The sequence below is a fragment of the Zea mays genome, chromosome 7 (assembly GCF_902167145.1).
Source record: "Zea mays cultivar B73 chromosome 7, Zm-B73-REFERENCE-NAM-5.0, whole genome shotgun sequence".
NCBI lineage: Eukaryota > Viridiplantae > Streptophyta > Magnoliopsida > Poales > Poaceae > Zea > Zea mays.
This window is the reverse complement of record NC_050102.1, coordinates 145,478,046-145,494,984: the sequence shown is the minus strand read 5'-3', so window position 1 is coordinate 145,494,984 and position 16,939 is coordinate 145,478,046. Positions and strand designations below refer to the sequence as shown.

Here is a 16,939-nt window from a genome sequence, read left to right as displayed (position 1 = left end):
CCCATTGGGCCCAGCCGGCTCAGCCGCCCCCTCCCCTTTTCTTTTTTCCAAAAATCCCCTCCCCGCGGGCCCCGCTCGTCATCCCCTCTCTCTCTCCCTCACCCTAACCCTAGCCCCCGCCGCCCTCTCCCAACCGCCGCGCCATGGGCGCGCCCGGCTGCCCCCGGCTCGGCGAGCTCGGCCCCGGCCCCGGCTGTGGCAGAACCTCCCAAGTTATTGGGCCCACATGCACCTGCCCTTGTCTCAAAGACCTCAGACGGCTATGCATGTGCACCAGATAACTTAACAGGATCTGTCCGAGTGTCCCAGGGACCCCGGATAAACCACGAACAACCAGGATCACAAGATTAAGTAAACACAAATCACACACCAACATTTTGCAGCGGAAATCTTTTTACCAAATTTTACAAGTTACATCAAGTTTTACATTATATTTATCGGAGTGGTTACAGAAGTGGTTCAAAGAAATAACTTTAAACTATTATAAATTATTTATAGTTTTAAAATATATGCTAGCTCAAGTGAACATCCTCAATAAGAAGTATAGAAGAGTTACTTAGACTCATAAGAAGGCCGAGCCCACCGGCACTTAACACCATCAACAATAGCACAAAGTTAGAACCTGAAAAACAACAGGGAATAAAACCCTGAGTACGGAATTACTCAGCAAGACTTACCCGACTAAAGAAAAGACTCTCAAGGGTATGCTGGCTAGAGGGATTCAAGGTATGGCTTATCAAGAATCAAAGACTCATTTGCAGAAAAGCTTACTAGAAGTGGGTCCTTAAGCCAAAATTTTACATCATAAGTTAAGTACTTTTTCTGAATCTAGATTTGCCTAATCTAGAGCATTCACTTGTCCTACACTAGCTTTCTTTTAAAATCCAACCTTTGTTTTGCATGTTATCTACGATGAGGGTCGAAGATCCAGTCTTCATATCCGAGAAGTTCGGCGATCCGAATCGATTAATACCCAGCTGGGGATCTCCAACCACACGACATATGCTTCTCTTAACTCTTTTGCACATGTCTACCATTCCCACGGATCCTCCACCACATGAACAGGTCCGCGCCACCCGAGAGCACACCACCCCTTTTAGGCGGTCCTTTGCCAGGAGGGTACGTGCCACTCTCGCCATCTCTCCACTCCTAGTGCGCGATTGTCTTTTCATGTATGGAATAGTCGGGTTCAAGCTTACCCATGATGAGGTATGTGGCCAGATAAAGGGTCCTAGATCAGCAGGCCAACAATCGGTACGGTCCTTAATCGACACAGACGGAGACACTACACCGAGACTCCTTTCTCGTGCAAGTCACCCGCCCGGTCTCAGCTTTATAATTTAAACCCAAACTTTGGTACCTGGCAGAGGTACATCTTTTTCGACGTTGAACCCATCACGACCATGATGGATCCAACATCAAGTTTTATTTTTGAAAACGTTCCCACCCACTGAAGCATCACTTTTGTTTTAAAACAAAACATTTTTGTTTGCTAAAGCAAGGCTAAGCATCATAAAAATCTTTTCAAAACGGGTATTAAGGAAGGGTAATCAATTTTCAAGGAAGGAAATGCATCAATTGTTTAGCACACAACTCCTATCACCTAATGCATCATATAAGGTGATAAAGATTTTAAAACAGCAAGGAGGTGACAAATGCACCGGGCTTGCCTGGAATAACACTAAGTCAGTGTTGGTTAGACGACGATCTCTTGATGATCTTCCTTGTCCTGGCACTTGATCAGGCCATCCATCCTTAAGTTTATCCATCAGCATCACCTTACGAAGAAACCCGCGCTTAACAACATCTTGTGGTCGACTCGGTTCTAGTCCTCCATATCACGTGATCAACTAGCGTACCTGATGAGATGCATAATGCACATGTACAAACATAAGGAAGAGTAACACAACATATTACACACAATATAGAATTAAGCACAATGATGAGGTGCTGCAACACTCGTGAGAAAATACTAGACGCCACAAATGACTAAGTACAACAATGACGACCACGGGTTCTAACTCAAACATCGAGAAATAGCAAACTATACATACCAAGTTCAACACTCGAGTTCCCCTATTTAACTTAATTTATTTATAAAAGAAATCACAACTATGCATACGCTCTATATTTCCCTAAGCTAGAGCATACCTCAAACCTAGACTTTGTCGTATCATTATAAATAATGGGACAACTAAACAAACACTTTATGGCGAGACACTTCAACGATCATCTAATATAAGCACAACAAATACTTAATACCACCACAATATCTACAAACAAAAGAGAGGACATAATCCTTCCATGTATAACTCAATGGACTAGCACGCAAGCACTGCTACGGATCATGAGATTATCCCATAGCACATCTGCTAAGGACAAAGAATCATTACCACTAATTTATTTATCTAATTTACTCGCTAATTCAATAGCAGGAAATAACAATTCATCTTACCAACATCAATCAATTCCGAATACACAAGAACGACGTCAATCACATGGCTCAGGCGTCCCACCGAATACCTAGCGAGCACAGGAGAAAGGGAGCACCAACACTAGGGATCGATGGCCGAAATGGGGAGTACATCAGGGAGCCATGGCCTGGTGTAGATGAGGCAAGGAGTAGCCGAGCGCCCGATGCGCGGTGCTGGGCGCATGCGCCAGAGATATTACGGCACGGTGGCTAGGTGAGGTCCGACCTAGGCACGCAGCAAAAGGGAGGAGGATGATGGTCTACCGTGCGCTGGTGGCAGAGATCGGCATCCGCGGTTAAGGAGAGGTCTGACCGTCGAGGGAACAGAGAGGGACAGTGAGGAAAAGAGGTGACATGAATGAGAGAGTGCTGGGGAGGAAGAAGACATGAGGAACGTGGAGTCTGGTGAGCGGCAGGAATTCTTCCAGAGAACTGGTGCACAGCACTTGGTCCGAAAGGATACGAACGATTGGAAAAATATCTCCTGTTGAGCGGCGACCCATGATAAGGATGAGAGGATCTTTCCTTCTCCATTTCTTTTCACTAATTCACTTTTAAATTCCCAAAATAAAAAGTTGAACACTTTTTAATGTCCAAATTCCACTACGTGAAGAATGAAAGATCCTCGACGCTAGTTTCCCCAATACAGAAATAAGTTCCAGTTAACTGAAACTATGTTCAGCACACCACTTACCTGACAGAGCGTTTTAAAACATGAATTTCTCCCAATTCTAAGCAAGCAAATAGAAATCATGCTTAGTAAAAGTTGTTCTCCTATATTAGGTCTTCACGTTTGCTATAAGAATCGTAGACCCAACCTCCCTAGATTAAGCACTAGAAAGCTCCAAAGTTGAGCAACACTCACTAAAAATTCAGTTTCAGTTAACTGCACTAAGTCTGAAATCCAAAGTTTGACAGCATGTTTTAGACACCATTTTCTCCCAGTTCTAGCCTAGTTCAGGGGGATCCATCTTAATGCAAATTACTCACCACACTACCCTCTAACACTTTTCTATAGAGAGTGCAGGCCATAACATCATTTATCAGTCACAACAGAGCTCTGTAGTTTGATAAACAATGCTGAAACTGCACTTTAACTTCCTGAACAAATTTCAGAACAACATAATCTGACAGCAAGGTTTTGAGCCCCCTTTTCTCTCAATTCCATATAGTTCTTTGGTTAGATCACTTAATAGAACTTGCCCTCCTATGACAGCTATACAACTTCGTCATGGTGATCATAATCTATAACTCTATGGAAAGGACAACCGATAGCTCCAAACTTGGCACTTTTTACTGAAATTCAGATGACTGAACCAAATTCAGACCACAACCCACCTGACAGCTGATCTTCGAACCATATTTTATCCCAATTCTGAGCAACAACAGACCATGCTTTCTTAAGGAAACTTACTTACTATTACTTGGTATCTAACTTTGCTATAAAGAATATGGCTCGCAATTCTATAGATGATGCACAAAAGAGCTCACAAGTTGTACCAAAACACACAATTTCGGGTTCTGGTTTTTTTACTAAGTCTGAACGGGAAACAGATTAATTACGACTACTCAATATCGGCTCTAACTATCTCGATCCGATTTAATTTTGCATCAATATTGTTGTCGTCGAGTTCTAATAAATCTTGTTTCGGACAAAAATCATCAAGGTGAGTCGGGCTTCCGAATTCGTATTCGCGCGAGCGATGAATTTTAAATAATCACCGGACGCACCGATTTTCGGAACAACGATGTTCCGAACATCACGAAAATTTCGGAAGAGGCCGGGCAGATAAAAATAAAAACTACGTCGCACTCGCGACAGACGAAACAGATGCGATATTAAAATCACGATAGACGAAGATGTTTAAAATTTAGCATCCGTTTTATCCACTGATATTACATGCTTAAATTCATACTCGTTGTCGAGCGGAATATAAACACCTGGGGTGTTACAGCCCTCCCCCCTTAAAAGAATCTCGTCCCGAGATTCGGAGCGAAAGACTTCTAAGGGTAGAGAAGTATGTAACCCTTGTTCATATCAGCGATAATTATAAGGCAGTTCCAAGCAAGGACGAGTGTCTCAGAATGTTGTTTCTCTAGTGGACATATCATGTATCGCCTTAAGCCAATTTAGAAATGTCCACCAATAGAGACGCTATCTGCCAGAAGAACACATAAGGTTCCATGTGTGCAGTTTGCTTTTTTTATGACACTGTACTATCTGAGTCTGTTGAGCGAGCGGCAAATACACGATTTTACCCAAACAGAATCAGATACACCATCTTGGGTAAAACACACAGAAAGAGGTTTACCAACAAGTGGTTATAGTAAGCTCATAGCACACGTGACGGGTGTGAATGTCGAATAACATCACAGTTAACTCGTGTTAGCCAGAGAATCCAAGTCCCTGAAAGGTGATATAGATTCGAGAACATCACCAGCAAAGGGATCTGTAGATACGGACTTTACAACTAGTCCCTTTTATCAAGCACTAGGCATGACTCGACCAGGTCATACATGCTAGAAAAGCACACGTGAGGCGATCGAGACACGACTAGAGCGATGGCTAGGTGGTTATTGGCCGCCTTAATCTCGATTCTTATAAGTACTTTCTTAAGAGGGTTTGAACCAAAGTGAGTTCAGGCAAATCGATAAAAACGATCTCTAAACTCAACCTTCGTTCATTGAGCAGTTACAAGTTAGTAAAACCAACTTGTTGAACTACTTTTGACATTGGGCATGTCCTCTCAGTACCATCGGTAAGCCAACGGTCGAGAGTTCACTCATACTAACAGTTGGTCATGCATTTGGGTAGAAATCCATTTGGTCATGTTGTTCATCCGTTTCTTCATGCGAGACGCATTATCCACTTGGTTAGGGAATACATGGATTAAATAAGAGAGCGAATGAACAAACTCCTGCATCTCAGTAGCAGGGGAAACAGATCTCCATTTTGAGAGCTAATCGGTTGTCTCTCGACACTAAAAAGCTCCAAGGCTTCACCTTTACACAAAGGATGTAAAGGGAACTTGTATGAGTAGTCACTACCAAGATCAAAAGAAATAAGAGACCACCCGTGAAAGTGGTATGCCCTTTTGATCCAACAAAAATGATAGATGTTGCTTGATCACTTGTCAAACAACATAGACTTGTTTCAAGGAAAGGTCCACGGAAGATAACATATCGATATAGTCTCATAATGGATTATGACTACTAACGGTGATACCAGCGCGTGCCATCGGTTTTAGTCATAACACCATTACCAGACGTAACCAATAAGAAATCTCGCGCGACACCAATGGATTGGGCAAGGGTGACAATATACAAGAGACTCTACCTGTCAAAACAGTTACAAGCAGAGAGTCAAATAGATCATGGCCCGATGAAATGAACAAGACATGGCCAAAACCTAAATTGGTTTATGAAGGGAGTACGATGGGAGACTGTTAATTCAGCCCCAAGCATATTTCTATGCCCATCGCAGAGATCACAAGACCAAGGATTAGTATCTGACACTACTAGAGATATGCTTATTTAAGACACACATTTTAAGACGAATATTAGTGTATTTTATAAAAGCGTCTTTTATCATATGGTGATGCGTAAAGTAAGACAGTTTGTTAGAGATTTGTCTTTAATAAAGAAGTGTTTTGAGACAGTTACATCGTAAAAAATGTCTTATATTGATTTAAGACGGATTGTTATTGAAAACCGCCTAAAATAAATATACCTTTTGAGTCATTAAAATTGCAAGAATTGTCTTAGATTTTGGTTAGTATATTAGACACGTCTATATATGAAACCATCTCAAATAAAGATAGTATTAGAGTCATGTAGACTATAAGGACTGTCTTAAATGTTAGTAAGTATACTAGACACTTCTAAATATGAAACCTTATTTGTATGATATTTGTAATAAGACGTATTATGAAAAAAAAACGTAGTGAATAGTGAATTTGGCTTAGTTTGATTATATATGATATAAAATGTAAAACTTATTTCTGCAACTTGATATAGATAGTAAAATAGACCCACATGCGACCCGATCATTAATGTGTCACACAAGAGACATAAGTCATCATTTTCCTTTAATTCCTATCATTTACGTACCAAGGGGTTTAGGAAGATATATCCATCTATGATGAATATATCAATACTTTTACATTTACATTGTCAAACTCCAAAAACCCGACCACTTTAGCTTTCATTGTGTTTCTGTCGTGCCGCGTGCTCAAGCATGCAGATATGTGGATGTACTCTGACTTCAGACCTGAACAAAATTATCAAAATTATGGGCGACTTCAGACTAAAAAAATTATCAAACTGAGGGGATGTTTGGTTCCACCCAAATAAAATTTAGTCACTACCATATCAAATATTTGAATGATAATTACGGGTATTAAATGTAGCCTAATTAGAAAACTAATTTAACAAATCTTTTATATATCTTATACTATATTAAAACACTAGTTTTAACGATCATCTTGGGTCATCTTTTTTAAACTGTCATTATACTTTCTTTTAATTTAATCCATCCTACCTACCCTGATGCTAAACCTAATGAGTCGCCGACAGTAGCCTAAAATTGGGTTGGTTTCTCCTACACTTCCATGTTCGACACGAGCGGCGAGCCAACTTCCCTCTCATTCGTCTTCCACAAACCCTATAACCCTAGCACCGCCGCCACCATGTCCTCGTCTCCATCTTCAGTGAACCGCCGTCCCCCGGGCCCGCTAGCGTTGGGGCTGGAGTCCTTGGCGAAGAAGAATACACATAGGAAGAAGCTCACCGTCAAACCTCATCCAGATCCAGTCGTTGCCCTCCAATGGTCGGATATGGAACGTCTCGTCTCTTCCTTTGGATTCAGCAGCCGGTGCTCCTCCTCTGGATCTGGTGGTCAACTCCATCACCCGCAGCTTCTATGGCACCTCCCCTAGTCCCCCTCCATCGTCGCCTTCACCCACCGCTTCTATATCGCCACCTCTCTCATTGTAGAAGAAGACACTGAGGATCTGGTGAGCTTCCACCTTTTTAGCTTATTCCGTTTAGATCTGTTGTCTATATTTGATTCTCGTTATGGAAGAAGCTGCTAGTGCTTGCTTGCATCATCGCTGAGGATCTGCTGGTAGGATAGATTAGCTTGATAGCTTGATCGGTGCATCCATGCGTGCAATCTAAACTTGCAATCTAGAACTCCACCTAGAAATCTTTCTCTTTTGATTAGGTCTTTTCTGATAAATTGGTCGGTGCATCCGTGCATGCAGTTTAAACATAGCTTAGTTTTTTTAAACAGTGCACTTCAGGCTTAGTTTTTTTAAACATTGCACTTTAGGCTTATTTTATATTCTTGTTCCTATTAAGAACTGAGCAACTAGCTAAGCTGAGATCAAGTTACAGTTTACTAAATACTAGTATGTTAAAAAGGAACCCTCATGTAGCTGTGAGAGTAAATTTCTTCTTCTTGTGCCAGAGTATATTAGCATTTCTTGGTTTTCAACTATATGTCAGTTTGCATTTCTCACAAACACATGCATTCATTCTCTGGTGCTATCAAACTGATGCATCTTTTGATGAGCAGCACTGGGACTATGGTCATACGATTAGTGCTAGATGCTGAGTTACTGACAACAATAATCTCATCTGCTGTTTGATGTGGTGGTTGTGTCAATCAAAAAAACATTTTTCCATCACCAACAGAGGAACTGCGATTTAGCAAGCGCTGCGCAATGTTGATGACCTCCATTTTTAGATTACTTGTTGTTTCTAGACCCGAAGAGTGTAGGTTCTAGTAATTATTTGTGCCTAGCTCTATATTTTTTCTTTAAAGAAAAAGGAAGAAAAGCATTAGAATCTTTCACGTTGAATTTAGAAGAAGCTCTATCATCAAACAATTTTTTATTGAGAAATATTTTTCCAAACTTTTTCGAGCAGTTCTCTAAAATAAACCATGGAGCTGAGAGTTAAAAAAAGCAGCTTCTTCTCATTTAGTTGATGCATGGAATCCTATATGTGTCACTGAGTTTACTTTAAAGAATTACAGAGAATCAATCTCTGATGATCAATGAATCACCATACACAAAGAACACAAGCAGGAAGAGCTCAACCAATCTATCTCTTGCTAGCTGCTAGGGCTATTGTTTCCATTTTGCAGACTTTGTGATTCGTAAAATTCTTTGGTTGGTGAAAATAGAATTTTTCTAAATAATTAAATATTTATATTGTCAAATAAAAGCACCAGCAATGGTACCTCCATGTTCATGTTTATAATTATCTGTGATTCTTACATATTTCAATTACTATGCTTATTTGTTAAGGTTAAGAAGTATTATCATGTGACCTGCCTTTTGTCCACCTGCACTGCTTGTTCGTAGATGTGCATGCTTGTCCCTCTTGCACTGCTTGTCTGTTACCTGCAGCAATCTTTGCCAAACGGACACAGGGAACCTATGCCCCCACAGGATTGCACAACACGTGGGATAGGTAATGCAGGTATTGCCCCCGCTGGCTGTGGCTGGCCGGTGTGCAATTCACTAGGCTGCCAAATGAGCCCTAAAGGCCCCAGCATGGGCGACCCTCTCCAGAGTGATTCTTATCAATCTTGCATTGGAAAAACACGGAGCCTATTATTATCAGGGAAGCATTTGAGCCAAAGTACTATGTACATCACCATGCTTTTATGTGACTATATATATAAATATAACAAATAAAGTTTTATTGGACCAGTTCTTTGACCATGCCATTGGTATCAACGTTCCAAGGTCCCGCTTCCTACCAGTTAAGGCGACATCAGATTTGAAGCTAGTACAGGTTTGTATGCTATGCTGAATAAAATTGAGTATGTGATGTGCTCTCTATGCGTCTAAATGAAAACTTCTATTTTTGCTTTGCAGTCTGATCTATATACCTTGGTTGATGGCTTCGTTACACGTAATTCAGCCAGAACAAATCCATCAAATCCCTCAATTGAACTTGGTCCTGAGTTCAAGAAGGTCAGATTCTAGCATTTTTATTTTCATTAAAAAAGAGGTTCAAACATTAACTTGTGAGGTCCAAACGCGGTTAGGATGATCGTGTTTCTTCACATATTGGCAGGTTGGGAGCTTCCTTGGTCGCTTCAAGTCCATACCTAGCATTGTTGAGCTTGACATCTTGAAGGTTTCCGGTGATGTTTGGTTCGGTTCTGGAATTGTACTGAAGGTACATCTTCCTAAGTTACAGAACAGCTATAACATTCCTAAGTTGCAGAACAACTTCCTAAGTTCAGACAAGTTTCATGTATTTATTCGAAGATCGCATATATCATGCTAAAAAGATGTAGAGAAACTTAATGGGAACAATTTACAGCTTCTTTTCCCATGTTGTTTGTTATGACTCCTTTATGAAGACACATATCTTACAGTGCTTAAGTCATGGAGTAATGACACTTCTTCTCTGTAACTTTAGGGGAAAGTGACCATCACTGCAAAACCTGGCGTCAAGCTAGAAATCCTAGACGGAGCAGTGATTGGGAATAAGGTATGTTTTCTCAAGAGGCACTACTGTTGATGCATCAAGTTTTTGCATTTTTAAAGCAAACGGATACCTTAATTTTGTCACATCTATGTTATTTACAGGATAATTTTGGAAAAGGAAAGAGAAAACAATACCAGATGCCTTACAACCTGAATTAGGGATGAAACTGCTAATTGCACATGGAAGTCACCAAGAACTTGGTAAAGGTGATTCAATGACAAATCTAATGATTAACATGTGCGATGTGGTAAGTTTGGTCTTACTCAGTTTTCACTTCAAAGTTCTGGTTAGATTTGAGCGCTTGTTTTTCATGAAGGTCGGCTGGGTAACTTGAGTATTTTTAATGACAAAAGTTACAAACACCAGATGGCTAATGCTATTTGTTTCCTCTTGTAGGTTCACATGTTAATGCATGCAACTGAAGTGCATTACCAATGTCCCAAGAGGGTAAGGGTACAGTCTGATGTATCTGAAAGGATTGCTAATGGAACTAGTGTTCATGTAAATACTCATGTTCAAAATTTGAATCTGGATATTGAAGAGCAATCACACAAACACTCGATTTCACACATCGAGGAGCCAAACACTAATAATTCAGAAGGATCCCTGGCTGGTGCTGCTGTCTGGGATGTATTTCGCAGGCAGGATCTTCCAAAGCTTAATGAATATCTAGCTGTTCATCGGGAAGAATGTGCAGCTAGATGTCAAGCAGTGTCTTCTGTAATGACTCATTTCTTCCCTATGTCAAATTAGTCTTAAATAAATTCTCAAAGGTGTTTCATGTTACTATACTTTTGATGCAGGTTAAATATCCTATTTATGATCAAACAGTGTACCTTAACGATTATCATAAGAAGATGTTGAAGGATCAATATGGTAAGTACTAAGTACTAGAGAGAGGATTACTATTTTTATTTCCAAATGTTTTACTGTTGTTTGCTCCATTGCATCTAGGCTCTAGGCTCCATTGCAAATTGGCTTGCTTGTCAACTTAACATTACTTCTGTTTGTGGAGTTCGGGTATTGAAGCTTGTATGTCTTGTTGGGTTCATTTTCTTAGAGGGACTGAAGACAATCGAGCAGATTACAATGGACTCAGCTTCGGTCGAGACCAATATGGTTAGCCTGTTGTACCATTTATTTGATCCTCGTACTTTCCCACTATTAACTGTAATTAGGGTCTTATATGCACATATCAACTCTTTGTAAGTTATTCTTTGAGGTCATGGATCCAAGTATATCACCTGATAAACTGTGTCAAGTCTTGGAACAGCACAACGTGCTTGCAATGCCAGCCAATTTAACACATCATCTCTCATTGTTCTAGTTGAGCATGATGATCTTGTTAGCTGTGTGAGGTTGATGTTTTTCATTAGTAGATCTGTGTACCTTATCCTTGCTATATTGTCCATATATGTTGTGTGCATGAAAGTCTTGCATTGAAAATGTCATGTGCTACAATCGTTAGGACTATTAATAGATGTTGCTCACTGCTTGCATTGAAAATGTCATGTGCTACATTGAAAATGTCATGTGAAATGCTCACTGTTTTTCTATTGGTTTGTGTGCAGTTCAAGCTCTGCAAGGTGAGGTTTGTTCAGTTTGGCCAAAAAGGCATCCCCTACCTGAACACCTACGATGGTCGCGCCATCCGCTACCTCGACCCGCTCATCAAGGCCAACGACACCATCAAAATCGATCTGGAGACCAACAAGATCATGGACTTCATCAAGTTTGACGTCGACAACATGGTCATGGTGACTGGCGGGAGGAACACCGAGCGTGTAGGAGTCATCAAGAACAGGGAGAAGCACAAGGGCAGCTTTTGCTGCTTGGAGCTTTTTGCTATGTCTAGTTTTCTCCTATTTGTTGTACAGGAAAACTTAGAATAGAATTCAAATTTGGTGGTCACAAAAGTGTGGAGACTTTAATTCATATATAAAGTTAGGCTTAACATTAGTGCAAACAGTTGTATTTTAGTTTAGATTTAGAGTACACTTATGTATGCGTTGTTTGACAATGCTTATTTATGATATATTGAATGGTACTTATTTATATTATATTAATTATAATGTTGTTCAATATATGTGTATATATATTTCTCTTTCAAATTATTATAACATGATATCTGAAAAAATGATTATAAATTGAAGAATGTACTGCCGTGTAAGTCATTTCGTTTAAATCTTAATAAGATGGTTACCAATATGTCTAATATCAGTCTCCTAAATAAGACGGTTTCTAAAACGTCCATTATTAGTCACCTAAATAAGATGGTTTTCCTATTGTAATCGTCTATTATTGTAGGATATTCGAGACGGTTTGATAAATACTTTATGACTTTTAATGTTTGTATTCTCTACGATTCTTTAGAAGCAGTGTCTTAAAAAAAACTAATTCAAGACGGTTTATCGAAAGAAATGACTTAAACAAATATCTTTTTCAGATGGTTTATCAGACAAAATGACTTAAACAAATACCTTTTTCAGACGGTTATAAATTAAAAACTGTCTTATATAATATCTTTTAAGACGGTTTATAACCATCTTAAATGTGGGACATCTTTTGCGACTCCATCAAAATTGGACACTTTATAAGCGTCTTAATAACTGAAAATTAACCGTCTCATATAGCATGATCTGTAGTAGTGTGATTAGATACAGAGGGAAAACAATTACAAGATTAAATTGGTATGCCTTCGATAAATATGAGGGAACCAAAAGCATCAAAGTAAAGAAGATGATGAGACATGTCTTTCCTAGGTTAGGTTGATAAAGTAACAAGATAATTCACAAGGAGAGGCCAAATACAATAGAGACCTCAACCTGCATCAACTGAACAAGAGAATGGTTCTAGAAGGAGACATGACTTGAGATCCTTGGTTTAAGCTTGGGTACATTTTATGTCCAACAAAGAAATTATCTAAGCATTCATTTACATGAGTTTAGTCATGGAGGGATAATGGTAAATTTAACTCCGGGTCATGGTTCACTAAAGAAGAGCATAGCCTAGTTTTGAGTTTAGACAATCAGGTCACAACCATTCTATCGGCACATCAAGTGCAAGAGCAAACTCGTATAACACCTAAATATATTACCTAAAGAACGGAGGATAGCTATTTCATCGAAGTTCACAATACAACATTACACCACATTATCCACAATCACTGTTTACTGGAATAAAGATGAGAGAAGCATTTTGGATGTATAGGTGACAAACATGATGCAACAATCAGGATGCATGCTCGTCTTATTCGTCCTCACTGATTTTGCCAACATAATATGGCCATAGCGTTCTATATCGGCGGCATACGTTCTCTCTCGATATTGCTAGTCGTCAGCTACACATACGTTTTCGAAGTTAGCGTATCTGCAGAAAAATTCATCACAGCCCAATTTTCCCAATGATGCAATTCAGACATGACAGTTTATACTCCATATATTGTTATATAGAGGCCAGCTCATCATTAAGTGCCGAGCCACGCATAGGCGCCGTTGCCACACTTTAACCATAGGGCAACTCATTATGGTAACTCACCTTCTTACCTGAGCGTAGATGCGTCGTTACAAGTACATTACACTTCTCAGTATTCCCATGTATGTATACCCATACACATCCATGGGGTACTGAATTCCCAGAAAAGTAATTACTCCACATCGCAGCCTTCATATATACATATGTAAAACATGTATATAATCAAGCGCCACAATTAAGCACTCCCCTAGACCGATGTTTGTTCGGTCATGCTCTCACATCTCACCTTACCTTGAGCGTCGATCCATTCAAAACCGAATGGCCTCAAAAATAACAATACACATGTATGCAATACCCCCGGTTGTGGGTTAGTGGTTTTGAACTAAGCCACCTGATAGTCCTTAACTTAGGGCTTAATAGAGGATGTCGCTAGCATTATAGTTTTTCAAAGCTGTTTTTCAAAACCAAACAATGTGTTTAGTTGAAAATAGGTTTTTCGAAACCAAAACTTTTGTTTGAAAATATGTATGTGACCGTATATACTTAATCCTGCTCCGATACCAGCTGTGGCAGAACCTCCCAAGTTATTGGGCCCACATGCACCTGCCCTTGTCTCAAAGACCTCAGACGGCTATGCATGTGCACCAGATAACTTAACAGGATCTGTCCGAGTGTCCCAGGGACCCCGGATAAACCACGAACAACCAGGATCACAAGATTAAGTAAACACAAATCACACACCAACATTTTGCAGCGGAAATCTTTTTACCAAATTTTACAAGTTACATCAAGTTTTACATTATATTTATCGGAGTGGTTACAGAAGTGGTTCAAAGAAATAACTTTAAACTATTATAAATTATTTATAGTTTTAAAATATATGCTAGCTCAAGTGAACATCCTCAATAAGAAGTATAGAAGAGTTACTTAGACTTATAAGAAGGCCGAGCCCACCGGCACTTAACACCATCAACAATAGCACAAAGTTAGAACCTGAAAAACAACAGGGAATAAAACCCTGAGTACGGAATTACTCAGCAAGACTTACCCGACTAAAGAAAAGACTCTCAAGGGTATGCTGGCTAGAGGGATTCAAGGTATGGCTTATCAAGAATCAAAGACTCATTTGCAGAAAAGCTTACTAGAAGTGGGTCCTTAAGCCAAAATTTTACATCATAAGTTAAGTACTTTTTCTGAATCTAGATTTGCCTAATCTAGAGCATTCACTTGTCCTACACTAGCTTTCTTTTAAAATCCAACCTTTGTTTTGCTTGTTATCTACGATGAGGGTCGAAGATCCAGTCTTCATATCCGAGAAGTTCGGCGATCCGAATAGATTAATACCCAGCTGGGGATCTCCAACCACACGACATATGCTTCTCTTAACTATTTTGCACATGTCTACCATTCCCACGGATCCTCCACCACATGAACAGGTCCGCGCCACCCGAGAGCACACCACCCCTTTTAGGCGGTCCTTTGCCAGGAGGGTACGTGCCACTCTCGCCATCTCTCCACTCCCAGTGCGCGATTGTCTTTTCATGTATGGAATAGCCGGGTTCAAGCTTACCCATGATGAGGTATGTGGCCAGATAAAGGGTCCTAGATCAGCAGGCCAACAATCAGTACGGTCCTTAATCGACACAGACGGAGACACTACACCGAGACTCCTTTCTCGTGCAAGTCACCCGCCCGGTCTCAGCTTTATAATTTAAACCCAAACTTTGGTACCTGGCAGAGGTACATCTTTTTCGACGTTGAACCCATCACGGCCATGATGGATCCAACATCAAGTTTTATTTTTGAAAACATTCCCACCCACTGAAGCATCACTTTTGTTTTAAAACAAAACATTTTTGTTTGCTAAAGCAAGGCTAAGCATCATAAAATTCTTTTCAAAACGGGTATTAAGGAAGGGTAATCAATTTTCAAGGAAGGAAATGCATCAATTGTTTAGCACACAACTCCTATCACCTAATGCATCATATAAGGTGATAAAGATTTTAAAACAGCAAGGAGGTGGCAAATGCACCGGGGCTTGCCTGGAATAACACTAAGTCAGTGTTGGTTAGACGACGATCTCTTGATGATCTTCCTTGTCCTGACACTTGATCAGGCCATCCATCCTTAAGTTTATCCATCAGCATCACCTTACGAAGAAACCCGCGCTTAACAACATCTTGTGGTCGACTCGGTTCTAGTCCTCCATATCACGTGATCAACTAGCGTACCTGATGAGATGCATAATGCACATGTACAAACATAAGGAAGAGTAACACAACATATTACACACAATATAGAATTAAGCACAATGACGAGGTGCTGCAACACTCATGAGAAAATACTAGACGCCACAAATGACTAAGTACAACAATGACGACCACGGGTTCTAACTCAAACATGGAGAAATAGCAAAATATACATACCAAGTTCAACACTCGAGTTCCCCTATTCAACTTAATTTATTTAAAAAAGAAATCACAACTATGCATACGCTCTATATTTCCCTAAGCTAGAGCATACCTCAAACCTAGACTTTGTCGTATCATTATAAATAATGGGACAACTAAACAAACACTTTATGGCGAGACACTTCAACGATCATCTAATATAAGCACAACAAATACTTAATACCACCACAATATCTACAAACAAAAGAGAGGACAGAATCCTTCCATGTATAACTCAATGGACTAGCACGCAAGCACTGCTACGGATCATGAGATTATCCCATAGCACATCTGCTAAGGACAAAGAATCATTACCACTAATTTATTTATCTAATTTACTCGCTAATTCAATAGTAGGAAATAACAATTCATCTTACCAACATCAATCAATTCCGAATACACAAGAACGACGTCAATCACATGGCTCAGGCGTCCCACCGAATACCTAGCGAGCACAGGAGAAAGGGAGCACCAACACTAGGGATCGATGGCCGGAATGGGGAGTACATCAGGGAGCCATGGCCTGGTGTAGATGAGGCAAGGAGTAGCCGAGCGCCCGGTGCGCGGTGCTGGGCGCATGCGCCAGAGATATTACGGCACGGTGGCAAGGTGAGGTCCGACCTAGGCACGCAGCAAAAGGGAGGAGGATGATGGTCTACCGTGCGCTGGTGGCAGAGATCGGCATCCGCGGTTAAGGAGAGGTCTGACCGTCGAGGGAACAGAGAGGGACAGTGAGGAAAAGAGGTGACATGAATGAGAGAGTGCTGGGGAGGAAGAAGACATGAGGAACGTGGAGTCTGGTGAGCGGCAGGAATTCTTCCAGAGAACTGGTGCACAACACTTGGTCCGAAAGGATACGAACGATTGGAAAAATATCTCCTGTTGAGCGGCGACCCATGATAAGGATGAGAGGATCTTTCCTTCTCCATTTCTTTTCACTAATTCACTTTTAAATTCCCAAAATAAAAAGTTGAACACTTTTTAATGTCCAAATTCCACTACGTGAAGAATGAAAGATCCTCGACGCTAG

At 40.3% G+C, this 16,939-nt stretch overlaps 1 protein-coding gene and 1 long non-coding RNA gene across 3 annotated transcripts; one reads left to right on the top strand and one right to left on the bottom strand.

Moving 5' to 3' along the window:
* Positions 1-7,031: 7,031 nt before the first annotated feature.
* On the top strand, positions 7,032-12,071 carry LOC103633018 (lysine-specific demethylase JMJ25). 2 transcript variants are annotated; one of them, XM_020541322.1, is made up of 10 exons: positions 7,032-7,488; positions 8,845-9,280; positions 9,364-9,462; positions 9,566-9,670; positions 9,917-9,988; positions 10,087-10,232; positions 10,382-10,705; positions 10,789-10,861; positions 11,046-11,104; positions 11,557-12,071. In XM_020541322.1, exons 6-10 carry the CDS (start codon positions 10,146-10,148, stop codon positions 11,875-11,877), a joined length of 864 nt encoding a protein of 287 aa, XP_020396911.1. In that variant the 5' UTR covers positions 7,032-7,488; positions 8,845-9,280; positions 9,364-9,462; positions 9,566-9,670; positions 9,917-9,988; positions 10,087-10,145; the 3' UTR covers positions 11,878-12,071. The 2 variants fall into 2 exon arrangements, with proteins under 2 accessions (XP_020396911.1, XP_008652932.1); XM_008654710.4 differs by having other exon boundaries at positions 7,050-7,488; positions 9,197-9,280.
* A 3,297-nt stretch (positions 12,072-15,368) lies between these two features.
* LOC103633020 (uncharacterized) lies at positions 15,369-16,736 on the bottom strand. The gene is made up of 2 exons (XR_556282.2): positions 16,287-16,736; positions 15,369-15,690 (listed from the first exon to the last, which is right to left on the bottom strand). It is a non-coding gene; the product is annotated as an uncharacterized lncRNA (long non-coding RNA).
* Between the last annotated feature and the right edge of the window lie 203 nt (positions 16,737-16,939).